A 27,542-nucleotide genomic window follows, 5' to 3' on the forward strand; every position below is an offset into this window, starting at 1 on the left:
TATTATTAAGACCAATATTAATATTCGCAGTGTAATGCAATTGTCATATATAAGATTTTCGTTGATTTGTCTGCTTCCCATCATGCAACGTGGCTATTAAAGCACATACATTTGACAAGATTCTACATTTGACAAGAACAAAATATGGTGGAAAATATCGCTCTCTTTCTTCAACTGTGTTTCAAATACGACCAAAGAAACTAAACTGACAATTTTGGCTATGACATAGTGTTTGAGTCTCATATCCTGAAATTAAATGTTAAATTGTCTGGACAATATCGAAATCAGGATTCCACATTTAAAAGGCTTGTCCTTTCATGTTCATATTTAAACAAAAATGAGTAGTATTGAAAGACAAATTAAGAAAATCTAAAATAAAAGATCATGACAGTAAGAAAATCTGCCTTTTCATTAAGGGAAAAAAAAAGATTTATTAACAAAAATGATCTTATTGAGTTTATTTTGCTAATTGTTGGTTACAGACCACCTTGAAATTGATTTACAAAGTTTTCTCAAATTATATTTTATATATGTATTTTTTAAATGCTCCACTACTTTAAAAAAATAATAATAATAATAATAATAATAATAATAAATACTGTCTCTGTCTTTATAAAAAGGTAAAAAAATATATTGTTTCTAACAACTAGTGTAATAAAATATCTTCATATTAAAAAGAAAAATGTGTTTTTTCAAACAGTGACAACAAAATGGAATCTTCTAAATTGGTAATTCTTTACGGAGCTCTCCACAGGAAACAAAAAAAAAACAAACGCATTGTTTTTAAACAAATAAAAATACAATGTTATAATAAAACACTTTCTCAGAACATTTGTATTTTAGCCTTTTAGTTTGGCTTTTTTTTCAATCTGTGGACAACTACACCACCAAAACTTTGAAAAAAATCCAAATTTCTTTTACTTCACATACTGAAACATAAGAAGAAAAAAAAAACTAATGAATAACGTGTTCAATCGCTCTTGTCTGAATTGCATTTTGAGGACAAAAACAAGCATGCACGAGCACGTCGTTGACCCGTACTTAAAATGACTATTAGTGTACATGTAATTGACGTTTTGTGCCATCTTCAGCCGCAGGTATGCACACGTGCACCTTTATCAGTCGTGAAAACGAAGACTAAACATCTTGACCCCTGAGCATCACGACATTAACGGAATGATGAAAACAAAGCGCAAAGCCGCCCACCGATGTCCCCCGGGGCTCAATTGCGCAAGAGTTTATCACTTACGATAAGGATCTCATTACGCTTCGTTCTTTTACAAAAGAAACGAAAAACCAAAACGAGCACCTTAGCGAACATATCCCTTTAGTTGCCCCTACAGCTACTCGTCGTGTCATAACACAAAGAGACGTGCCGAAAGAAAATACACCAGCGCTCTCTCTTATTTTTCACCGACAAACGTCCCGGATGTCTGCCAACATCGTAGTTGCGCTTTTTCTTTCAGAGATGAGAAAAAGCGCCCGTGTCAGCGACGCGACAAACATTCGAGCTTGCAAAACCTGTAAATATTTGAAACGTGCCCCTTACCGAATTAAGAGGTTTTCTGGCGGTCTTCGGCACGCGACATCCTCTCTCGTAGTAAAGTTTTCATACAGCGTGCAACGGTGTTGTTTACAAAGTACTGCGCGGAGCCCCTATTGGTCCGAGTCGAACCAAGGCGACGCCCAGAAGCTTAAAGCCCATCTGACGCGACGCGACGAACTTGCAATCAACGCCGCTTCGTTTCACCGCGTCGCGGAGCTGTTAATTATTACAGAGCCGCTTTGGTTTGTCGCGTCGCTTGCAGATTATCTGCGGGCGTTTAGCCAGAGAGTTGCGCTTTTACGTCGGCTGTAATGATCGGATTATGCACAAGGTGGCGCCATTGTCAGCCTTCTACTCAGAGTCAGGACCAGCAGGTTTACTGTCGTACTTTATTCGACACAGCGGGGAAGCGACATTACGTAACAAATACAGTAAGGATACAATGCGAAAAGTATAACATCCTCTCTTATGAAGACATTTTTTATGACCCGCAGGTTTTTCATATACCACGTAATGCAACGAAACGAATAATAAAAAAATTATAAATTTTTTTTAAATCGTGAAATGCTTATATAACTGTAGGAGACTGCCTTTTATATGTGATTTTTTTTTATAAAAGTTTAGTTTGAAGTGATGCAGGATGCATTGAGTAAACACCAGAGAGCTGTAAAATCTGCTAAAAATGATTTTTTTTCCCAACATTATAGCCTGTAACAGACAGTGGCCCCAAGTTATTTTTAATGCTTTTTTTAATTCACTCGTTAACCCTCGTGATTCAGATTGTGTTGCACCATCTGTAACATTATGCAAAACTTTTTTGAAATATTTTGTGGATATTAGTTTTCCACCCAACAGGGTCATCACTGACCCTTCTATTTTCTTCCAGCAGTTTTTGTTACATTTTCTCATCTTTCTGACGCAGTTAAACAGCTGAGTCCTACAATCTGCGCCTTTGATAGTATTCCTGCACTCTTACTTAAAGACGTTTTTGATACCATTGGGCCAAGCGTTATATATTTGGTTAATGCATCTCTCAGCTCAGGGAGTGTACCAGCTGCTTTGAAACATGCCATTGTGCAACCTCTTCTAAAAAAAACTGGATTCTTTAATTCTGTCTCATTTTAGACCTACATCTAAACTCCCCTTTTTATCTGAAATCTCTGAGAAAGTTGTTTTTAATCAACAGTAATTGTATTATCTAAAAAACATTAGTCTGGTTTGAGCACCCTCATAGTACAGAAACTGCTCTTTTAAAAGTTTCTAATCTTCATTTAGCTGTGGACTCTGTTGTTTTGGTCTTTGTGGATTTGACTGGGGCTTTTGATACGGTCAGCCACTTAATTCCCTTATCCAGACATGAACAGTGTGGCATAGCCCTTGAATGGTTTCAGTCATATTTAACAGGTTTTTCTGTTATTTTATGTGATTTTTTTTCACCTGCTGCCCCTCTTTCTCGTGGCCTCAAGGGTCCTATGTTGGGCTTGTGTAGATGCACTTGATAATTTAGGATTGCATGTTTGTCTGCTCGTGATTTTTAATAGTGCTTTTAAATTTGAAAAACAGATTAGTTCTATTATAAAAGCCATTTTCCCCCCAATTGAGGCTGTTTGCTAAAATCAAGCCCTACTGTAATGGGTCTGAAAGTATAATTTATGCTTTTATAATGTCAAGACTAGACTACTGTAACTCTTTATACATCTCTTCAGCGCTTGCAGTTAGTCCAGAATACAGCAGCTAGACTATTAACTGGCGCTAGAAAGTAAGAGCACATTACTCCAGTTTTAGCTACAAGATACAGCCTTCCTGTCAACTTCAGGATTGAGTTTGAGGTTTTATTGTTTGTTTTAAGCTTTTTAATGTGTTGGCGCCTTTCTATTCTGTTAAGAGGTCGTACCGTCAGGTGCTCCTGGATGCTCCGAGAGCCAAATTAAAAAAATAAAGATGACCAAGTTGCAGAATGGTTAACCTGTTCACATAAGAAATCTTTAAGTCATTGCTTAAGACACACACATATTCCTTGGCTTTTATTTCAAATTGAGGTGAGACATTGTGATAATTTTAATGTATCGTTTGTGTGCGAGCTTTTCTGGACACCGATGGACTTAAAAAATCAGGACTCCAGGTTTAAAAAGCTAACTTTCATGTTCATATTTCACATGTAAACAAAGGCGCACCTTTCATTCTTTAATGAAATGATAGTGAAATACGTGACGTACATTATACTGGTTTTTAAGTTATAGTTTATATTAACAAAAATAACTTTGATCTGGATTAAACAGACTTCAAAACCTTGAATTGACGCATTCATAACTAATTTGTCTCGTTCCGTGCTTTTCTAATCGCCTGTTACGGTATTACGTAATGATGAAGCGACTTGGCGTGCGTCGCGCGCGGTGTTGACGCGTGACGTCACGGCCTGCCCTCGGCGCCCCGCCCTCGCGCGGCTCTCGGTGTTGTTTCCGCATAATTAAAGGAATCCCCGCCCAGCTCGATCCCAGCTTGGCTGCGTTGTTTGGGGACAGTCCGAAGATGGCGACGGCCCAGCTGTACTGCGTCTGCCGGCAGCCGTACGACGTGAGCCGGTTTATGATAGAATGCGACATTTGTAAGGACTGGTTTCACGGCAGGTAAGGCATTCAACCGTCTCTTCGTCCCACGTTGCGTTATGAAAGGCAACAGAAATATCCGCGTAGGAAATCCTACGGCACTTCGGTTGTCAGCAAGCCGAGCGTTTCGCTCGCTCGCTCGCGCTGAGACGATTTCACGCGCTGCTTTGTCAATATTTCCAGCCGTTAATCGCCCCGAATGCAGGGTTCGCGATATGAGCGCTCGTGCTGCCCGTCGGTTAAAGCTTCGTCGTTGTTTAGCAGGAACATTTGACTGTTTTTCCACGGCTTCTCAAAAAAATCCAGCGAAAATGGGTTCACGCAGGGTTTTCTCCGAAGCTTTGTGGCGAGGAGTTGCAGAGCATCAGCTGACATTAACCCCTTATGCAGTTTTGTGTCACGCAAAAGTAAATAAATGTCAACGTTAACGTGCACGCGAGGTTGTGGTATATCAGGCTCCAAGTGAAGGTTTATTTATATCGAATATTTGAGGCGACGTGCTGCATGTCAAAGCGTATTCTGTAATGTTAGTATTAGTAGAGGGATAAGCGATTCAAAACGACACGACCGCTGCTAATAATAAAGAAAAAGAAGTAGATGGCTGATTTAAAAATGAATAGCAATGATTTTGAATCACGATTGACGTGGTGCTGAAACTTGCACGCTTTCGAGTGAACTCGTGCGTGATGTTTTCTTTAAGACTTCTCGTTTCTTATCTGTTCAGAATATTATGTATAATATTATGTAATATTATTACTACGACGGTCGCTTTTGTAGAGGCGATAACAAAAAAAGTTAAACCGCTATAAGAGTTTTGGAGTGCTTTAAAGTCACTTTCGATATAAACCGACTGGTCAAACAACATCCGCGTGGATGTTTTGGTGGCTTATTATTTCATTTCCCCCCATGGTTTGCTTCACGTTTGTGCAGAATGCATCGCGAGGTTTATCTTTCGTGAATTGAACGCATGTGACATGCAGGTTATTTCTTTGTTGGTTGTTCTGCAGCAGTCAAGTCTGTGAAGCGTGAGGAAACGTGGGGGGTTTCGATGAAAAGTTACACGGGGAACGGGGGGGGGTAACTAAACAAAGACGTGTGGTTGAGTTTACGAGATCAGACCCTTCCCTATTTCTCTCGTTAAATTCTTTAAACGCGCGTTACGAATTGCTTGAAAACTAGCTCCTGATTTGGGGTTTTTTTTGAGTATTTGAAGGTAAAAAAGGAAAGTCAGGTTTTGTAATGGAGCTCGGCGCCTGAGGTTTCTGTGATTGTTTGGTCTTTTTGATTGACAGCAGGGGTCGGGCATTTAAATACCCCAGTTTTACAAATATGGGCATACGGTTCCGCCTCTTAAAGGGACGGGCGCTGTTTGACGTGTGCGGCGTGGAGCTGAAGCCATGTGTGAAACGCTCGGGATGAAATAAGCCTGAACTGTAAATATTGCCGGAAAGCGTGCAAGAACATCGTGCTGTTTGTTTGAAACGGTGTGAAATAGCTTACATGTCAATATTTAAACAGTATGTGCTACAAATATGTTACAGTACCACGAGCTAGATGCATACTATATGTGTTATATACAAGAAAGCAGTTTAATGTATGTATATGTATATATGTGTATATGTATGTGTGTGCACACGCATTCATACATGTGTATTAATATTTTATTATTATTTTTTATCATTATTAACATTTATACATGAAAATATTTATTTTAATGATTAAAAATGTTATTTTGTAACAAGATCTCCATTTTTATTTTTTTAAACGTGTATATTACTTTATAGTTAATTTAGAATTATTAGAAATATTACTGAACTGAATTATTAGAAATATTACTGAACTTACTATATTAAATCATATTGATATATAACAATATATAAATATGAATAACTTAATATACGTTTATGTATAAAATACAAACATATGCATGTGGGAATAATATTTATTATTCATAATTTAAATATAATTTTATATAATTTATATAAATTGAGATTTGTAATTAAAAATAATTTTATCATCGTTACTGCTCTAACTTAATTTTAATATATAATTGAGCTACTTTTCAGTTTTTAATGCACATCCTACCTTCTAAATGACAGCATAATTTAGAAGGTCATTTAGAAACGACTGGCAACCCTAATCTCCACCCTTATGATAGAATATAAATATTTATCATGCATTCTTGCAGTAGGTCTGTGTGTCTGAATTGCAAGTCAGTTGCCAAGGGGGTTTTATATCTCTGTATTACAACATTGTGGTGCGTTGATAACACAAGCTAATCATATTTTTGGAGTGCGTGGTTGATGCGTTTTGTTCTGTTACTCAAAGGTTTCATGTGGCACTGCCGACTGCCACCAATGGGATTAAGCCGTCTAGCCGGTAGCCAGGGCCTGGCTGTTATCTGGCTCCATGCACAGCCTGGTTTGGGAGGCAGGAGCTGCTGGGGGTGAAGGCCTCAGAGGATTACGAAACTCCTGATATTCATTTTTGATAAAAGCCTCGTTACACAGTTTCAACCTTTCAAAAAACGGGCCGTACATGCCTTACCTGTCAGGTGCAAGCCAGTTTTACAGCATTTACAGTGACCTTGGAAATGGAATGCTACTTAATCGCTCTTTTTAAATGGTTAGGCAAATCCTCCTGAATCAGTTCTGAGGTCTGTGATTCTGTTTGCGTCTCTGTCTTTTGAATAATGCTTGTATTTGCATGCATGATGCACGTGCGTGGGTGCGCTTGTGTGTTCGTAGGAGGGGAAAGATTGATGGAGGCCTCGCTGCCCAGAGGCAAGTTCAAAGCCCCATTCATCAACGTCCCTCTGAGGCTGAAAACACAGAGGAGAGATAGATGACTTCTGTCTTGTCAGCCTCGGATTTTACTTGGATTGGGTCAGTCATAAAGTCGCACCATGTTCATACGCGACATTAGGGATTTTTAATGATGATGAGATAATCATGTGCTGTGATCAATTAGCATAGAATAATGTGACAATAATCGAATGGAATCTTGACTAATAAAATCTCTTGCATGAATACGATTTGTTTTAAAAAAAAAACAAAGTAGAATCGGTGCGTATCGGTTTTCTATAGTCTTTAGTAACAACATAATTTGAGCTGTTTGTCAAATAGATTTTTCACAGACTGCTTATGATTAACGGCCTTAGGTTGCCAACCTATTGATCTCAAGACCATTATCCACTTTATGAATGGACCGGATGATCTCACTGGTCATCTGTCACATTTGTCATATATAATAAGTGCTGTTATAGTATTTTAATGCTTTGAAAAGGGAGAGTAGTTAGAGCTGTGGAAATATAGCCTCAAACGAAGTCTCCCATGTTCACCAAGATTGTATTTATTTGATAAGAACTATAGTAAAAACAGTAATATTGTTGATTGTTATTTCTGTGATCATTACTGCAGTCTTCATTGTCACATGATCCTTCAGAAATAATTTTGATAAGCCGATTTGATGCTTACCATTAAGCATTAAGATGACATATTTCTCACTAGTATCAATGTCAACAATGTGCTGCTTAATATTTTTTGCAGTAACCTTGATGCTTATCTTTTTTTTTTTTTTTTTTTTTACAATAACCCCTGGTTTCACAGATGAGGCTTAAGCCTAGTCCTTGAGATGTTTCAAGTGAAAGAAACTTGCACTGACTGATCTTAAAACATTTTAGTGCTTTTGTTTTGTCTTAAGATGCACACCAGTAATGCTTTGTCATGTTTATAAAAAATACTTGAATGCCCTAATTGAAATGTGAGTTAATCCTGGCTTAAGCTAAACCCTATCAATTAAACCAAGCCAAACAGTTCAAAAGGATTGTGTTTTAAATAAAATGGTTTGTGACATTATAAATGTATGTGCATTTTTATCCATTTAATGCATCCTTGCTGAATAGAATTCATTACTTCCAAAATGGTGCCAAACTTATAGTTTGATCTGTGCGAGTCTGTGGTATTTTCAGTGGCAGTTACAGTCTTGTTTGTGTTTTGTTCTCTAAACAAAGGTGAGAGTTTGCAGCACAGTAGTGTCGGAGGAAGTCCTCTGCTCTTGTTGGGGTGATGGTCTTGGCTAGGCATGTGGGTTTGAAGCAGTAAAGCCTAGTTTCCTATGCTGCTAAATGAAGCTTCCTGTTCTCATTACTCTCAGGGGCTCGTCTGTGTTTAAGACATACAGTCGGGTTCACAAAGAGGCATAAAGTAGGAGAGGGGAAGACTTAGTTTATCTTTCGTTACACTCGTTTTATGTTATGTTTCCTGCTGCTTCACTGTCTGTTGGCTGAGCTTTTTTTTTACCCACAGTTTCCTCCCTGACTTCCCCCAGCCAGGCTTAATTTAGCGAATAAGTGCAGCCACACATCAAACCAGACAGTGTCCTCTGTATTCTTTGCCGTGTGGAGATCTTTACTAACAAAAATGGTGTGGGTTCACCTCACTGTCCGTATCCACTTTATCTTACTGTTCTATCATTGTGCCCTCAAGCAAAGCACTTAACCCTAGTTTATTCCAGGAGCACTGTCTTTGCAATTAGAGTGTTGTAGGTCACACAGGATGAGGTGTCCACTAAATGATAAGTAACTCAAGCTTGAGACTGATGGATACGAGAGGTCACTGTCAGGTTCTGCATTGCTGTCCAACTCGGAAACCCTACACTTCCACCTCGTAATTAGGGACTACAAGTAAAAAGTCAAGTAAATAAGCTAAATTTGACTTTTTTAACCCGGGCCTGAGGGTATAGATTTATACTTCAGGCATTCCGCAGGTTAATACACAAATGAGTATTTTGCCATCATTTACTCACCCTTATGTCATACCAAACTTGTATGTGCTTGTTCATACTGCTCCTTTTTTTTCAACACGAATGGTGACCAGGGGTTGTTAAAGGGTTATTTCTTCCCTAAATAAAAATTTTGTCATTAATCACTTACCCCCTTGTCTTTCCAAACCTGTAAGAGCTTTGTCCGACTTCGGAACACAATTTAAGATATTTTTCGTAGTCCTAGTGCCGAACAATTACCACTGTCAAGGTGCAGAAAAGAATGGAAGACGTCATCTAAATGCTCCGTCTGCCATCAGTGGTTCAACCATAATATTATGAAGCTTACGACGTTATTCACAGATTCGGTACCTTAACATAATCGCAGCGCTATATTGGACCTCATCAGCTGAATGCACATAGCATACGCTGTTCTGTGTTAAACGCAATGGAAAGATACATGTTCTCGGACAAAGCTTTTAAGGGTTTGGAACAACATGGGTTGTAAGTGATTTAATGACAAAATTTTCTTTTTGGGATGGAATAACCCATTAAGCTCAAAAAGCAGTCCAAATTACCTATGTGTGATTGGCTACATGCTCTTTAACGAGAAGACACATGGGTGTATTTGCAAGTCGTGATATAAGATGCAACTTTAAATTTCTAACTCTCCCGTATGCTTCTGTGTGAACGCTCTGTGAAAAGCATAAAGAAATTATTATAGTAGCCAATCACAGCCTGCTTGGTGTGAGAGTGGAGACTGCAAGAACTACAGACACGCATTGACAAGCGCTTGTGTGAGGAGGTAATTTAATTAATTTAGTTTAAGAGAACTCATTTTTATCTGTCATTCATCTCTGGAGAAAAAAACAACACACGCTGGACAAAGATGGAGCTTTCTAGAGCACCGTCAACTGTCTGCGTTTGCACACATTCTTAATTTGGGTCTTTTGAAAGACTATGCGTTCAACTATACGCTTTCACATGATTTTAAAGTAAACAAAGTATTGTGTGTAGTAAGGAGTGTTCACATTTACCGTTATTTGGCAGATTTTCAGGCCAAATGCAATCGCTGAATAGAAATATGTGCAATCTAAAATTACATTTTGCAATACTTTTTTTTTTTAGATATTCATCAAAATGTGTAACGCCTTCTTGTGCTGAATACAAAAGATAGGTTAGTCACATAGGTTTGGAATAACATGAGGGTGAGTAGATGATGCAATCCTAAATCTTTATGAATCATTATCTTCCTTTCGATTCCTATTCCTAATTTTTAACAGCAAATCTAGAGCAGCTGTGATGGAATAATACACATTTGACTAATATTCTCCATATTTTAATACACGCTTCTGTTGGCAAGGAGGCCTCAGGCTTAAACCATAGTACAAAGTGGGATTCTGAGAGCGTAATGGGATCTATGGCTTACATACTGTGAGTTCTGCCTGTGAACTTGCCATCACCATGGAAACTCTTTTTATCTGCTTGCCGTCTACGTGAATGATTGGTTAAGCCTTCAGGAGATCTCATTGGTTGTGTTGGGTTTTGTACTTGCGATGACTCCTTTTGAAGAAGCCTTCAAGCTTTTTCCAATCTTCTGCTGTTAAACCCCTTGCTTGAATCTGCATTTGACCTAACAAGCCACACGAAAACAGCCCTCCCATTATTTCAGGAACCATCAGAAATATGCTGTGCTCCCAATTGGGGGGCCCACGGGCAATTCTCCAAAATCGTGCCATTGAGAAAAATTACCACATCCTCTTATTGTTTGTCTGGACTTGTTCTATCTCCTGATCAAGCCTGCATTTCCGCTGAGTAATGACTATCTCCATTCAGGCTAAATGGCAGGTCATAAGAGCTCTGTGAGGAACGGCTGTTGTCAGAGCGTTCTTCAACCGTGGAAGAGGATCTCGCTCCTCACAGCCGTTCAGTGTGCTCTCATGTCTTTTGATGCCAAATCCCAACATCTTTTTAGGGCTTAAAGGCTCTTCCTTCCAGACACGGACAACCCAGATTAATGATATGGATGGAACGGTGCTCAAAGAGGCTTGTGTCTCAATCAGCTTTTAGTCATTTACCCAATGTGATAATCTAGTATGTTATCTAAATGTTGTTTTGCTGTGATGTGTGTCCTATATAGACAAAGGATTTGGACAGATGCAATGACATTCTGTTTCTCATCAAGACACCCCCCTTTCCATTTCTGACAAAACAACATGCAATACCAGTGCAACAGCATAAGCCTTGGCAATGAGCAAATGCAATAGCTTGGTTAGATTTAAATGAATAAAATCACACCAAAACAAACAAGTTTGTTACTGTGCCTCTCGTACTTTTAATGCTATTATCCTATTTTACGCTGAAACACCCTCTTGAGGTCAGAAAGTGCACAGTTTAGCAAGTCTCGTGAGGTTTTGTGGAATTTGTTTGTGACAGCATGGCTTGCTCATTTGACTCTTAACAGAAGAACATGAAGCACAGTGATAGTTTTATTCTCAGGTATTTACAAACAGAATTAAAGAAACGAAACACTCAATAGTCAACACTCAAAGGTGACTTATTCTGAATCCATTGTTGATGTTAGTGAACGAATTTGTATATGAATAAGCATTAATAAAAAACATCAATAAAAACAGTAGCATACTTAAATATATAAAACTTTATATTTTTTCAGTTGCTCGTCCCCATTGATAGTGCATAGTGGGTTTTGTTTTGTTTTTTAGGTCACTTTAAGTATAACACTTGATTATTTCATCACCATTATTTCATAATTTAACTCTCCACAGCAGAAACTTGATGATAATATTGCACTTCATATTTTCTGTGCTTGTTGCATCAGTCTCTCTTTCTGCCTGAATCTTCTTGTTATGCCAGCAACCCACCGATCCCTCGTGATGTAAGCTCTCTTGAGGCCTGAACTCATTCAGATTCAGAACTCAAGCAGTCTTTTTTTTCCCACCCAGTGCTGTTCTTTTCACTCATCCTGCTTGGCAACAGAAAAAAAATATCTCTTTTGAGTCAGATCTGTTTTTAGTGACACAGTGTTCCTCGCCACAAATTACTCAGAGTAGGAGTAGACCTTTTTCCCAGATTTGAGGAGAAAGCTGGTGTTTCTGAGGTGCTGTGATGTAATAATGTTTGTGAGTCACTTCCTGCATGTCCTTTTCAGTTGTCTCATCAAAATCAAAAGGGAAATTTTTTGGCCAGCATCGCTTGATTTTAGAACTGGTCAAAAATTGAAGTAAAAATGTTCAGAAAATTGGGATGCGTGATAGTTTGTGATTTATTTATTTATTTATTTTTACTTATGCAATTTACAAATATGCAATTATTTTTAAATTACATACATACCATATACATAAGAATTTGAAAGCTTTTGTCCACCATAGGATGAAATAATTGTCTCACAGTTCTGATAATAATAACTCACAATTGCAAGATAAACTTGCAGAGTCTAAATTGATGTATATAAACTTGCAAATGCAAGAAAGAATGTGACATTTTGAAATCTGTGGTAGAAAAAATAATTTTGAGGTAAACTTTGATTTGCAAAAAAAGCTTGTATCTTGTCATTCTGTTTGAGTTAATTTTTGAGCTAGTTTTATAAATTACCTAAACCTTTTGCAGAGAGCTAAAAACAAAAAAAAAAGTTTTAAAATGACTGAAATTTGTGTAACTCTTCTTTTGTATGTTTTGGATCTAATGTTGTTGATAATGTGGCTTTGTCATGCCTCTTGTTCTTGTGGCAAAAAAAAACTACACAACCCCAAATTTTCTCAGTAGGAAGGCTAATTTACATCATCTGATGTGGACACACCATTGCCATTCAATGCTGCCGTTTCCCACACTTGTTTCCAACGCAAACACACTCCCTTCCCCCCTTCACCTCATGTCTCGTGCCCTGGAGCCCGACCAAATGCAACCTCACATCTGGAGTGCTGGTTTAGTCAGGCCTGTCTGGGGTTAAACATAATCGACCGTAGATGACCCAGTCTGGAGTTACTACTCGGTCGCTGCAGAATCTGCTCAGTCTCTGGCAGGATTACATCTCGAGCATGTTTTGTAATGTTTGTGTGCTATATGTGCTAATCGAGGCTACAATGTGCAAAAAGCCACGTCGCGTATCCTTTATATTGTTTGATATATTGCGGTGTAAGGCTATTTCTGGCTAGTCAAGCATTCTCCTTGTGAATCCCTCATTGTTTGGAGCACTTCACTCTGGATAATGTAACACTTAAATCAAGGAGTTAACGAAATTGCTTTCTTTGGCAACAAAGAGCAAAACCTGAGCCAGAGAAGTGTGCAAGGCCTCATTACCTGCCTGGCTAATGAATCTCCACACAATGCCAGGAGGTAGCTCGTCATGACTTCCTGTGAATCAACATGCCTTTAAGCTAATTGGAGGGTGCGGCTGGAAGTAGGAAAATGAAGAAGTGGGGCAAACGGGTCTTGGTGAGCGATAAGATGTTCATTGGCAAAGCTACTGAGCACTTCAGATGTGGGGAAATATTTTAATAAGCTCCTTCAGCAGAGCACAAGCCGTTGGATTGTTTGAACATTGTTATGTATGTTTAGCACTTTATTGGAGTCAAACTACCAGTCAAAAGTTTGGGGTCAAGTTGGAGCCAAAAGTCTCAGATATATAGCGAGACACGGGGCCATTTCGCTTCAGGCATAGACCTGTCCCTTCCCCCTGTCTCTCTCTTCCACTTCACTTCCTGTCTAGCTACTGTCCAATCAAAATAAAGGCATGAAATGGCAAAAATAAATATTGAGAGGAAAAGAAATTGGGGGGTAAAGATTCAAAGGGATGCATTAAATAGATTTAAAAAAAACATATATTTTTATAAATAAATGTTGTCCAAAGAATATAGGAAAAAAGTATCACACTTTCAACAAAAATGTCAAGCAACAGAAAAACAGTTCATTCATGAAACTCTACATGGCTTAGGCTAACAGGTCTTTAACATAACTGTTGATTATTCACAACGTTAAAATAATTACCTCAAGCTGATTCATGTTGCATATGCAGCCAATGAGCTTACTGCATCACGTTTAAATGTTTATTGACCATAATGAGCAAATAAGCATATTAGAATGAATTCAGAAAGATCATGGACAAATTACCTTTTTTTGTTTAAATGTTCAAATAGAAAACATTTTAAATTGCAATATTTTTGGTCAAATTAATGAAGCCTTTGAGAGCACAACAAACCTAAAGTCAAACATTTAAAAAAAACAAAGCAAAAACATACCGACCCCAAATTCTGAACATTTTCATTGTATAAATGATTAATTTGTCATTGCATATACAGTATCCTAAACAAAGTATCAATTCATTTACATTTTTCTTCTTGCAGCTGTGTTGTGGTAGAAGAGCACCATGCTGTAGACATTGATGTTTACCACTGTCCCAACTGTGATGTCCACCATGGGCCCTCTCTGAGTATGTATCCACTTTTTGGAATCTATTGATTCACCCTTACTACTACATTTATATGAAGTTCTGAAGATTTTTCTGTTCCCTGTCAGGAATTGTAATTATCAGACTAATTGTCTGATGTAGGCAGGAACTGGTTTAAGAGGTTTCACAGCATGTCTAGTCAGCTGAAGTGTTGTGATCAAGGAGTGGTGCACAAAAGATGTTTTAGACTTGTGGTAGTCTGGTAATGACTGCGGTATTGTTTTGAGGCCAGACGTATTGAGTTCTCTCTGCCTGATTTTACAGTGAAGAAGCGAAGAAACTGGCACAGACATGACTACACGGAGCCAGATGATGGCAGTAAGCCAGTGCAGGCTGGCACTTCTGTGTTTGTGCGGGAGCTACAGGCCAGAACCTTCCCCAGGTAAGTGTGCCAGCTGTGGGAAACCAACACCATCGTGACAAAGCACTCCAGTGCTTGGTGCTGCCTATGATGCCACAAGATACATATGCTTAGGTTCTCTGAAAACCAGTGTTTATTGTGGCATTTTCTAGAAATCTGTTTCGTGCAAAGTCAGGTCTTGACTTAAACAAAATGTTAGCTCTATGAATCTTTACAAAGAATGCAAAAGTGGAGAATAAACTTGCTCTCTAATCTGTAATTCTCTTGTGTTTTAATCTGCAGTGGAGATGAGATCTTGCAGCCAATGCATGGCAGTCAGGTCACCCAGAGATATCTGGAAAGGCATGGCTTCCGCTATCCCATCGCTGTACATAAAATGGAAGGTCTCGGCCTTTGTTTACCTCCGCCAGACTTCTCTGTCAAGGATGTTGAGCGCTATGTCGGTAAGGAGAGAGTGGATCTTCCTTAACACTGTTTCTTTCACCTTCACCTATTGTGCTCTGCATTATAACCATTGAGCAGCAGTGCTTCATGGGTTTAAATATTAATTCCATTAAGAGTTGTCTTCATGTAATGGAGTTGTATTACAGTCCAGCCACTGTGGAGATCAGATGCTAATCTTAGGTGAGTCAGATGGGTCTAACCTTTTAGCAAACATTAATCAACTGATAATGAAATAAGAGTGCAGATAAAAGTGGTGTTCCTTACAGCAGCATAGCAGACCTCATTTCATTGAGAGTCTGGCCCTTACAGTGTCCGCTTACACAGCTGCTATATCTTCTCCACTGAGCTTTGTCTGTAAAGTTTAGGTTACAGCTTACTCCTGTCTTCCACATTTGAGTGTATAATGTATTGTCATCATGATACATGCGGTGATCAGCTGCTCCATTTGGGTCCTGAGGGGGAGTCTGCAGCCCACTGGGAATGAAGTGTGATTATATTGCACTTACAGTAAAGCGACAAAAGGTTTGCTACCGCCACACCTTCCGGTGACCGCATGACACTTTTCACGCCACTACTAATGTATTTAGCCATTTAATCTAGCTGCCTAAATTTTTTTTCTAAAGTTAGCCTTGTTTACTTCATAGAGATAGTTCATACAGATGCAAATAACTGGTAGAAATGTCAACTGCTGGAGGTTTTGGACTGTCATCCTGGACGTGTGCTGAGTGGTCATGACAACGTATAATTTACAAGCATTTCTAAGCATTACGGTTTAAAAACACGTGAATTTCACTATATGCACAGAGACAGTTTCTGACAGTTCTGTCAGAGAGGTGCATGCACGTGAAGACAGTATTGAATGTGTTATTTTGACACTTTTATAAGCCTTGAAATGTTAAATGCACACTTTTGCAAGTATCCATATAAACAGTAGATCTTAACATCTGTGTGGACTGGAAGTTTGTGACTATTTTACTTTCGTATTTGTGACAAATCCTGGAGAAAAATAATATAGAATGAGGAAAATAGTGGGTTTGGCTTTTGTTTTTGTTTTTCCTACTGCAAATTAATTGGATGTAGTAAAGTAGGTGTTTCATAAATGTTTTTTTTTTTTTTTTTTTATTCACCACAAAATTAGCAACGTGCAAATTCTTAGAGCAGAACACTACTTACTGTTTGTTTTGCATGCCATGAGCAAAGAATCAATGCACTTTTTACCTTTTGTTTCGATTGCCCGTGTGGATCTCTGATCTCGGATTGATTTTGATACGGTTTTCACGCCATAATTGTCTGTACAGTTTTCTAAACGATTTTTAGCAACCACCATCAATGCAATGTTTCTTTAGCGTTCCAAATTGGTTTCTAAACAGTCTGCTAAGTGACAATGTCATGCCTAAGACACTCTTTTTAGCTTGTGTAGGATAAAGCTTAAACTCAGTTAAACTTAAAAAGTGTGCTGCTTATAGTTTATAGTCTGGTGATATGCCCACCAAAAAAGAAAAAAAAAGTTACGAACATAAGTTGAATTGCTTGATGAATGTTAAAGTTAACTGCTGTGACGTTACGTCTGGAGCTCACACTAAAAGCTTTAGCTTTCATCCTTAATGCACTTCTGACTGTAAACTGCAGGCTAGCTGCCCAGCTAATTCAGTTAGTTCAATGGGCAGCTAGCCTGCATGGCTCTCCAGCCAGCGAAATCGAACATTGTGGCTTTTTTCCACATTGCCATTCTCTTATGATAAACCGCACTCTCCACCTGCTTTTGGGAAAGTTGCTTTTGTCCCATTCTGCATTGGAAATGTGCCTTCTGAGCTCTTTTGCTGTCTCCAGGACTACTAAAATGTTTGTTGTTGCTTTATAAAATGAGTAATTAATAGCATAAATACTTTAATTTATGCATGTATAAACACACATTACAGTCTTGATGCTTGGATTTTAAATCAAACCCATATTTGTTCTAGCCACCACTGCAGATCTGAATCCATAAAGAATCCAATAGATTTTTATTGCCAGATGTACCTGATCCCAGAACAGCAATAAATGATCTCTTTATGGTCTGCTTTGTGGGATGAGTCTGGTTCTGGCTAGGTACACTAGGGTGCTGTTTGTGTACACAAGCACCAGCTGTCCTGCTTTGTGCAGCTTGATGTTCTTCCTGCCAGTTGTCTCTCACAGTTATAAACATCAGCTAATGTCTCGTTAAAAAAAATGTTTCTGAGGAGAGAAGAGATGGCCCTGGGAAACTTTTTAGTACCAGTCTTTCTTTCATTTAAAATATGCTTTATGGCTATTTAATGATGTTGATTATTGCAATTTATCCCTGTTTAGTTTGTTTGGGTTATGATATCTGTTTTGTGCCCACACATGCACATGACTCAACCTGCTCCTTTTGCTTACAGGAGGCGACAAAGTGATCGATGTCATCGATGTGGCCAGGCAAGCAGACAGCAAGATGAAACTGAGTGCGTTTGTGAAGTATTACTACAGCCCTCAGCGGCCCAAAGTCCTGAATGTCATCAGTCTGGAGTTTTCAGACACCAAGTTAGTATTGTTTGAATGTAATGTAAAGGTGTTTTTTGTTTGCAGATCGCAGATGATAAATTAAATGTCTTGTGTTCAGGATGTCAGAGCTGGTGGTGGTTCCTGATATTGCTCAGAAGATGTCTTGGGTGGAGAACTACTGGCCTGATGACTCTTACTTTCCCAAGCCCTTTGTACAGAAGTACTGCTTAATGGGCGTGAAGGACAGTTATACAGACTTCCATATTGATTTTGGAGGCACATCTGTGTGGTATCATGTCCTGTGGGTAAGTTCACATAAAAAATGTTGGAACCTTCTATTCATTAAAGAATCCTGACAAAAAAAAAGTAGCATGGTTTTCACAAAATTAAGCCATACAGCAGGAGTGACAGCTGACAATTCAGCATTGCTTTCACAATAAAACCACTTAATGTTTTTCACAATATTCAAGTTTTTACAGTATTTCTGATAATCTAAATGACCCCAAACTTTTGAACCAATCTTATTGTTTGTTTAAAAAAAAAACTAATTGCTGAATTATTTTAATACCAACTAAAATATAGGGATAATAAAGTACTTCTTGACTCCTATTATCTCTAGGGTGAGAAGATTTTTTACTTAATAAAGCCAACCCCAGTCAACCTTGCACTATATGAGGAGTGGAGCTCCTCTCCAAACCAGAGTGAAGTGTTCTTCGGGGAGAAAGTGGACAAGTGTTACAAGTGTGTTGAGCGGCAGGGAACAACTCTTCTGATCCCGACAGGTGAGTTTTATTTTATTTTTAGTAGTAAAAAATTATATATTTATTATATTAAGTGAGAAAATTGCACTTCTAAAGTGTTTTAAATGCGTTATATTCATATTATGTAGCATGATGACATCGTAAAAGCAAATGACGGTGATCCATTCTATTCTGTTCTATTCTATATACAACTTGAGTCTTTGTCAACTTGGCATAGCATCAGGCTTAACCAATGGTGTGAGTTTGAAGCAGGGCTACCATTTTAAGTGAAAACCTGCTTAAAGTAATAGTTCACCCAAAAAAAAAATTCTGCCATCATTTACTCATTCTCAAGTAAGTTCCAAACCTGATTTTCTTTGTTCTGAAAAACACAAAGAAAGATATTTTGAAGAAAGGTTGTAAACCGCTGTTTTGGGTCACCATTGAATTCCATCGAATTTTTTCGTACTCTGAAAGTCACACAGAAGTTACCCCAAACAGTTTGTACAGCAAAACAAACTCGTACAGGTTTGGAACTACTCGAGGGTGAATAAATTTTTGTTCGTTTTTGTGTGAACTATTCCTGTACCATTTCTTTATTTTAAGAGAAGAGAAGAAAAGGAATTATTATGTTTATCTCAGGACTCGGATGTTGGCACAGGAGGAACCGTAGAGGAACTGGTATTCCACTTATTGTGGAGCAGCTGTCTTTAATGGAAGTTCCACAGGAAGACCAGGGCTGATTTGTGCTCTTCGTTTCTGGTTCAGACGTTGCAAGAATGAGCAGAAACATTTACCACCCAGAAAGCCGCATAATTCTTAACAATGTGTTATCCAGTCTAGTGCCAATGGTTCATTATGGAAGCTCAAAAGCCTTTTTCGAATTACAATACTCATCCAAGAGTATATCGTCATCATGACTTCATATCATATATGAGGTCATATGGTAGGATATTTATGGGTGGTATCATAAATCTGAATGTTTTATGAACCCCCACACTCAAAACGAGCAGGTCAGGATGCGTGGTCTTAAATGAATCTGGTTCCCAGCTGTGTTGATGGCACTAGCAGACCGGTTTAAGACCGTGGGACCCTACACGTTCCCTGCTGTGAGACAGACTTCAAAAGTCCTTCAAAACCTACGGTCTGAAAGTTGCTCTGAATCTAACATGTATTTATGCATTCCACCGCTCACGTGTGGCCTATATGTTTGAGCACAGACAGGAAGTCGTGGATGTAGTTGACAGGCTGGTTGTTTGGTGGCTCTGCAGTGGTTTTGAAACACACTGGGGGTTTGTTTCAGCTCAGCAGATCTCAGTTAGCCGTAGAATCGCCCACCCAGCAAATGCATGTCATCTTTTGCCTGCCATTATGTCTGAAGTCATGTGCGTTTGTGCATGGAGTTCGTTGAACAAGCATGTTTGGAGGTGTTGGAGACATTTCTATGAACTCAAAATCTGAATTGCTCGAAACCTTTGGCGGATTTTGTGAAATCTGTCTGGGTCCGGGTTTTCTGTACAGCGGATATGAATGGCTCACTGTGTGCTAAGGGACAGCTGCGGTTCAGACCAGATGTCTGCATCTGTCGGTCAGCTGTTGACACACTCTTGACCTCTCTTGCAGGATGGATCCATGCGGTTCTCACCTCTCAGGATTGCATGGCTTTTGGAGGAAACTTCCTCCACAACCTCAACATAGGCATGCAGCTCAGGTGAGTGAACAATTTCATTTTGTCAATATCTCATTCAGTTAAGAAATTAAGTGCTGTGGCTTTTAATATGGCTTTGATGGAGATTAACCAATTACATTTTAGCAATCCTGTTTTCATTTCTCATACTTATTTAAACCAAAAGATAGTAGTAATAATATAGCCAATCTCAGAAACTTGTGGCTCAAGTGTAACTAATTCTGTCCTTGTGTTAGGTGCTATGAGATGGAGCGGCGACTAAAGACTCCAGACCTCTTTAAGTTTCCTTATTTTGAAGCCATTTGTTGGTATGTAGCGAAGAATCTGCTGGAAACTCTCAAAGGTACGTCATCTTAAATCACTCAGCATGTCAATACAGAGCACTTTAAATCACTGGCATGCTGCCACTCCGTTACTGGGTGTCCCTCCTAATCGACTGTTTATTGTCTGTCGTCAGAATCCCGGGAAGATAACTGCCTGCCTCCAGAATACCTGATCAAGGGAGTGAAAGCTTTGATTACTGCACTGAGGAACTGGCTAAAGAGAGAGGTGAAGGAAATAGTTGGCTTACCACACCAGAAACTGCATCATATAAAATGCAAACGTAAAAACCACCTGCCATTGTACATTATAAACCCTGTTGGAATAATGAGGGCGAGGGCTGTCCCACAGGGACCGGTGTCTGGTGTCAGTGGTTTTGGGTGGGAACCTGAGGTTTGCTCTGTGGCACAAGCCCCTTATTGTGTGCTCATCTTCCCCAGGTCACAGAGCCAGCCAGCGAGGTCCCTGACCATATCAGACCCAACCATCTCATTAAAATGCTCACCAAGGAAATCCAGTACCTTGAGGTAAGCTAGGTTGCTAGAAACATATGAAACCATACTTATTTAGACGGTAACGTCTAAAAGAATATATTTACAGTTTTTATGCTGTTGTTTGGTTACTTGTTTCTACAGAAAGGCATTTAAAAATAAAAATTCAATAAATCATATACATTTTACATGTCTATATTCACTTGTAGTGTTTAAAATTAATTTAGTTCTGTATTTATTTTTTATTAAGACAAAATAGCATGCAATTGTAATATCAGCAGTTTATCAGATAAAATAAAGTTTTCTAATGGGAAAAAAGTTAAAAAAATATATATTATTTTTTATTTATTAAATTCTAATGAATATAGCAAACCCAAGAAACCTAAAAAAGTAAAACGGTCTTATAATCAATTAGATATTCTTAAGTGTTATGGTTCATTGGATACATCATATCTAATATCGTAGTTGTATTTCACTCACAATGATGTTTCAAACACCCTAGGATTATCAGAATGGGAACTGTGGAAACAAGCTGATGAAATCTCAAGGAATTTCTGCGTGTCCTTCTACGAGGTCGGTGCACGAGAGAGGCTCTCATGCACGCAGGACAGCCAGACGTCTTCGTGACCAGCACCATCATCACCATAATCCCAGTCACAGTCCAAAAACTCCCTCCAACCTCGACATCTTCGAGCAGCACACACAGGAAGTCTTAAAAAGACTTGAAAGGGGTCCTTATGAGGAGGTAAATGGGATTAAAGAATATCGTAAAGTGCATTTGGGCTAATCTATTAAAGCTATACTCTACTAAGAAAAAAACAAAAACAAAAAAATCTACTGTCTGTTAGGATGCGTCTTTTAACCTGAAGTTCAACAAGGTCTCCACGGCCTCGGCTGCAGTGGCAGAGCGGAGTTTCGACAACGACCTGCGTCTGGTGATGTGCAATGGACGTATAATCAGGTAAACCGCATTAACCTCTGAAGATTATCACACATTAGTCAGGAGCTGCAGGAAGTTTAGCATGAATCACCACGTTACCAAAATACAAGTGACTCGTGCAGTTAAATTTAGAAGGATCATCATTTTAGCGCTTTTTTTTTTTTTTTTTTTTTTTCTGATCATGTAATTTTGAAAAGACATCATTTTAATTCCCCGTCTGATTGTCCAATGCAGAGATAACAGGCAGCATGTTGGAGAAAAAAGACCAAGGATAAAGGAAGACGAAGGCTCCAGAGACGTGAAGATGGATTCGCTCAAGATTAAACTAGTACCTAAAGAGGAAGAACAGGAAGTTGATATTCAATTCAAGGAGGAGGATAAGCAGCATTATGTAACCAGAGACATAAAGCCCTTCGAAGGTACAATCAAGTCTCAAACTCGCTGCAATGAATAGCACACATTTTACACATAATTTTACAATACACATTTTTTTAATTCAGTAAAATTTTTTCTGTCAATATCGTGTGCAGTGTGTATATTCATTTTAAGCTATCATTAAACCATACTGCAGCAGTTTGTATTACTTATTCTCTCAGCTTGTGCATAAAATATAATTAACAATTATTAGCTATTCTTTCAGATTTTAATAAGCAAGAGAGTTCAGATCTCAGGAACCGAGAGTCAGTACTTTCAGACATCTCTTCGGACTCTGAATCAGATGACGACTACACTACACGGGTATGCTGCCATTTCCTCTCATACACAGGATGCGCACTGAGTCCTAGTTTAGGAGTAATCCTCTTTTTCCTATCCATGCAGAAAAAGAACTGCTCTGAAGAAGAAACTGAAAGCTCTTCAGAGGAAGAGGAAGATGAAAAGATTAGGAGGAGTGGAGATGATCAAAGTAAGACCAAAAGTTGTTCCAGTTACACGATGGATATGCATCAATCCAGGCAAAACCTTGACCCTTTTGAAAAACGTCTTAAAAGGTAAGAGCTGAAATGCTGGGGAACGATTAAGGGTCGTGTGTGTTTGATGCACTGGTTTACAGCTCAATCTCTTTTGCAGTGATTCTGCTACCTCACCAAGCACAGAAGAGGATGCTATCCAGGGGATGCTGTCTATGGCAGGACTGTTATATTCTCACCCGACAGAGGATCCCAGCAGTTCACAGGAATCCTGGTGGTCCCGGACCAACCACCTCTCCCCTGACTACAGTAAGACTTCACAAGAGGGCTAAACAACATTTTTCCATTAAAATATTAGTGTGACAAACCATGTGCTGTTCTACCATTCTCAGGTAGAAAAGAGGTAGCATCAGGAGAGGAGAACCAGGATTCAGACAGCAATTCATCACAGGTAAACCCAAACTAAATCTGTCTTACTTTACAGAAGAGTTGTAAGAGTTGTTTTTTGCTTTTGTTTTTTTTTAAACTTAGATCCATACTGATTTACATTTATTCCAATGGCCAATGTTTGGGATAAATGTTTTATCGTTATCTTTTAAGGAGGGCTTTCGTGAGCATGATTTAGAAGGAGAACATCACACCGAACTCAAGCATAGGATCCAGGAACACAAGAACTTCATGGACAGTCAGGGCAGCGGCAGTAACAGCAGCAGCGAGGCGTGGAGCAGTCACACACACTCCCCAGCTCATGGAGGAAGCCCCACTCTGGGTTACCAGTACTGTGAAACATCCCTATCTCCACCTCTGCACCCATCCAAGAGACCTGCATCAAATCCCCCACCAATCAGCAATCAGGCCACCAAAGGTAGAGCGTCGGCCATTTTCTCTACACGTGTTAACAAAAAAGAGATTGGCTAATCTTGATCATTTTGATTTTGTATTGTTTTTATTTACTTATGTATTTTACTTTGTTTCCTTTACGTATTTTTTATTTGTTTTTTGTTTATATATATATATATATATATATATATATATATATATATATATATATATATATATATATATATATATATAAAATTTATTTTTTTATTAATGTTTTTGTTTTTTTGTTTTTGTTTTGTATTAATGTTTTATTTTATTTTGGAATTTATTTTTATAGGTATTTACAATAATTTCTATTTGCTATAATGATATTATTTTTAGTTTTTTTTTCTTATTTCATACATTATTATACAATTATTTCATCATTTTTTGTAACTTCTTTTTATTATTTACTGTTTCTCTTTCTTCTAGGTAAACGTCCGAAGAAAGGTATGGCTACAGCGAAGCAGCGATTGGGCAAGATTCTCAAATTAAGCAGACACAAACCCTTCTTTGTGTAGTTCCAGTTGATGGCATCTGCCGCTTTCAGAAGATCTGGGATACTGAGTGTGCATGCGAAAGGTGACAGGGTATAAAATGTGTTTGGTTCAAACACACCGGCGCAAAAGCATGGTAGTGGCTCTACCAATCGACCCGAAGCAACGCGATTTCCTAGTTTTACTAATATGCATCCAAAGAAACAAGGTGACTAAAAGGAAATAAGACTGAAACATCACTTTTTAAAAGCTTTCGGTTCTCAACGGTGACATCCAAAATCAGGTTTACTCTACAAAAGCAAAGTCTAGCGCGCCGACCAGGCTGCTTCCCACAACTAAAACGCATCACATCGAGGATGCGCGTTTTAAGGGAGAGCGATGAACCGATTTCCTAAAGGTGCTTGACTTTTTATGGTTTTCTCATTTTCCTAGCAAATTCCTCCAGTGAAGAAAATTTGCAAAACCGCCTCAAGACAAAATTCACCCTGGACGACTGCTTGAACTACCTGTCAGTCAAAATGTTCTCATTTTGAGAGAAATTAAAAAAAAAAAAAAAGTATTTTTGTCGACATTTGTATTCATCTTGTCATATTTTCTATGGGTCGCTGAGGAGCGCTGGGTAGTTTAGCTATATTCGGTCCTCTGTCGCCACCGAGTGGGCATCCAGAGACTGACTTTAAATGGTGCTTGAAGGTATCATTCAAATGAGGCAAGAGACATTTCCCCTTAATTTATTCCTTTATCTTGGTGCTTGATTTTTATTTTCTATACTGTTATTAAATTACGTATTTATTACTGATGAAAGAGAACAATTTATTTCATTGAGGAGGTTTGCTGTTCTTTAGGGTCTCAATATGCGTCTGTTTTGAAACGCGTTTAGATATTTGTTACCATACAGCCAGTTTGTGCAAAGGCTTAGCTGTTAATTTCTTCCATATCTGTTTGCATTGTGGGTAAGAACAAACGTGTTGTGTAATAAGAAGCTAATATTTTAATGAAAAAAAACCTGCCCGGATAGTCCCGTTAATGTTACAATCTTTCATTTTTACACCTTTTGAAGGGCATGGGGGGAAAAAAAGAAAAAGAAATTTAGCATTTGTAATCAAGCAGCAATGTCACCACCTGTTATTTGGCTGGTTTTAATGTTATTCTAAGGATTTGTTTTCAGCCGCCTCATCAAAATCTGAAACACTGTTTGAACTGGTGCTGTGTACAGCGAGACGTTTAAGATGGCCAAGGAGAATTTTTACCTTTTTTACTTTTGAAATGTATTTGGCTACTCGTCTTTTTACAAAGAATCGAAAAGAATATTTATTTTTGTAAGTAAGTCTTAAGAGAGAATTTTTTTGCAGTTGTACCAACAGCTTGTATCGAAATATGGCGCGTTTTGTAAGATATGTGTGATTTTTCGAGGTAGTTTACTCTGGTTTTGTGTGAAAGACCTCAGGTAATTGTTTGAGCTCAAGGTTTTGGATTCCTTTTGATGAATGCCAAATAATGTAATCAAGTCAGGTCTTGCTTTGAATTTTGGTGACCAGGCAGCGAAAAGAGCTGTTTTTCCTAACCTATAATTTATCGCATTTCTTAGTGAATATGCCCATGGGAAAAAAAAAAAAATCTTTTTGTATTACAAGTTTGTTCTCTTTTAAAACATTTATAGCAACTCCTTCATAATCTACAAAGCTCTTTGGGCAATAACGCACATTCCATAAGCTTCCAGGAACTTCGTCATGACTTTCATTGACTCGCTGAGGTACAAGTACAGCAGCTCAGGGCTCACATACGGACTGTTTTTCTGATGGACAGCTTTGATACTAATTATTCAAAGGGCTTCGGTCAACCCCAAAGGTGCACGGAAAAGGTCATAACAACCAGCACAGTTGTTGTTGCTGTACATCATCTTTAAGGGTTTATGTTGTTATGGTGTATTGTGGACTAAGATACTCGAGCATTGTGAAGACAAAAACCACAATGCCATTAATGTAGCACCTGTTGCTTTTCTCCTTGAGATCCTAATTTATGGTGCTATTTGTCTGATCAGGATTTGGGCCAAAGTGCATATGTATTGCAGTCATTTTTTTTTATTCCTTTTTTTTTTTTTTTTTTTTTTTTTTTGTTGTTTGGAGGATTGGAGGAACAGCTTCTGTGTTTGTCCAAAAAGAAGACAATGCCACACTGCACTAAACGCGCCCTGCATTAGCTATGTTACACTACACTGTTTTTTCTTTTTTTTTTGTTTTTGTTGTTACTGTTTTAACAAATATCTAAATGTGCTTGATAAGTCAAAAACATTGCTGGCCTGCAGGCAGGGTTTGTACCATGCAGTACTTGTACAGTATTTATTTGGCATTCTCTGTTGTGTTTTCAATTTTCTGGTCTTGCAATCAATTACGTGTTTGTTTATGGAGTGTCCTCTCACATTTTCAATGCATTCAAATGTTACAAATTTTTATATGGTTGTATAATTTTGAATATTTTGTGACGCTGTAATCCACGGCTAAGGCTCTGGGATTTTCAGTTGTACAATGTGGCCTGTATATATTAAAAATTCTACAAGTGAATGCGTTTCTGTTTTTGATGTTAACAATGATTCAAGACCGCTTTGCTTTCCAGCTGCACCAGATTATGCAAATCACAGTGTCATTAAATATTAATCTCATTATTTGAAATGGAATGGACCTTGAAGTAGACCATGAGAACTGTTTTGCAGATGAGATACTGAAAAATAAAGCAAAACTGCCGTTGATAATGCTTTTCTGTTCGTTTAGTTTACTTACGTAACACTTTAGTTGTGGTAAAACTAATTTTAAATGGTAGCAGACTGTAATATTATAGTTGGTAATTACTTAGTTATAATTATTGAAACTAATATTAAAATACAAATTGGTAAAATATTTTGTTCATTACTTTTGTCACTTATTAAACTTTAAAATGCACGCATTGTTTAGGCCTTTAAGTTTTCTGTTTTAATAAATTTGAAGTTAAAACAATCATTCAGTCAAAAACATTCATGTTTTCTCTCACTTGAATGTTTCACATATATACTGTATAGTGTATATACTGTATGTGTATGTATAACATTCAAAAACATTCATGTTTTCTCACACACATGTATATATATGATATGTGTTTATATATATATATATATATATATATATATATATATATGTGTGTGTGTGTGTGTGTGTGATAGATATATATATATATATATATATATATATATATATATATATATATATATATATATGTATGTATATGATATGTATAGACAGCATAGCATCAAAAGTTAATCAAAATTGTAAAGAACGCTTTTTAGTTTTGTGACAGCTTTGATTAAAGGTTTTGATCCACTTCAAATGTTGACTAGTGTATATATATGAATCATAGATTTACATATATAAAATGATTGTTCA

The 27,542-nt window shown here is 37.9% G+C and overlaps 1 protein-coding gene and 1 long non-coding RNA gene across 3 annotated transcripts in view; one reads left to right on the top strand and one right to left on the bottom strand.

Moving 5' to 3' along the window:
* The window catches only part of LOC122331220, a 98,101-nt gene extending 96,157 nt beyond the window's left edge, over positions 1-1,944 (bottom strand). Inside the window, exon 1 of one of the 2 annotated variants that reach the window (XR_006248142.1) lies at positions 1,550-1,944. This is a non-coding gene — a long non-coding RNA (uncharacterized LOC122331220). The remainder of the gene's footprint in view (positions 1-1,549) is intronic. The other variant, XR_006248141.1, reaches the window with a different exon arrangement.
* Positions 1,945-3,605: 1,661 nt separating this feature from the next.
* On the top strand, positions 3,606-26,690 carry kdm7ab (lysine (K)-specific demethylase 7Ab). Its single transcript, XM_043228474.1, has 20 exons — positions 3,606-4,173; positions 14,274-14,359; positions 14,642-14,759; positions 15,021-15,181; positions 17,582-17,723; positions 17,803-17,989; positions 18,304-18,466; positions 20,048-20,135; positions 20,348-20,454; positions 20,569-20,660; positions 20,873-20,959; positions 21,426-21,668; positions 21,772-21,884; positions 22,098-22,282; positions 22,504-22,601; positions 22,683-22,852; positions 22,932-23,080; positions 23,164-23,222; positions 23,372-23,636; positions 24,065-26,690. The coding sequence occupies exons 1-20, from the start codon at positions 4,076-4,078 to the stop codon at positions 24,151-24,153; spliced, it is 2,700 nt and encodes an 899-aa protein (XP_043084409.1). The 5' UTR covers positions 3,606-4,075; the 3' UTR covers positions 24,154-26,690.
* Positions 26,691-27,542: the final 852 nt, after the last annotated feature.

Source organism: Puntigrus tetrazona, chromosome 25 (assembly GCF_018831695.1).
Source record: "Puntigrus tetrazona isolate hp1 chromosome 25, ASM1883169v1, whole genome shotgun sequence".
Taxonomy (NCBI): Eukaryota; Metazoa; Chordata; class Actinopteri; order Cypriniformes; family Cyprinidae; genus Puntigrus; species Puntigrus tetrazona.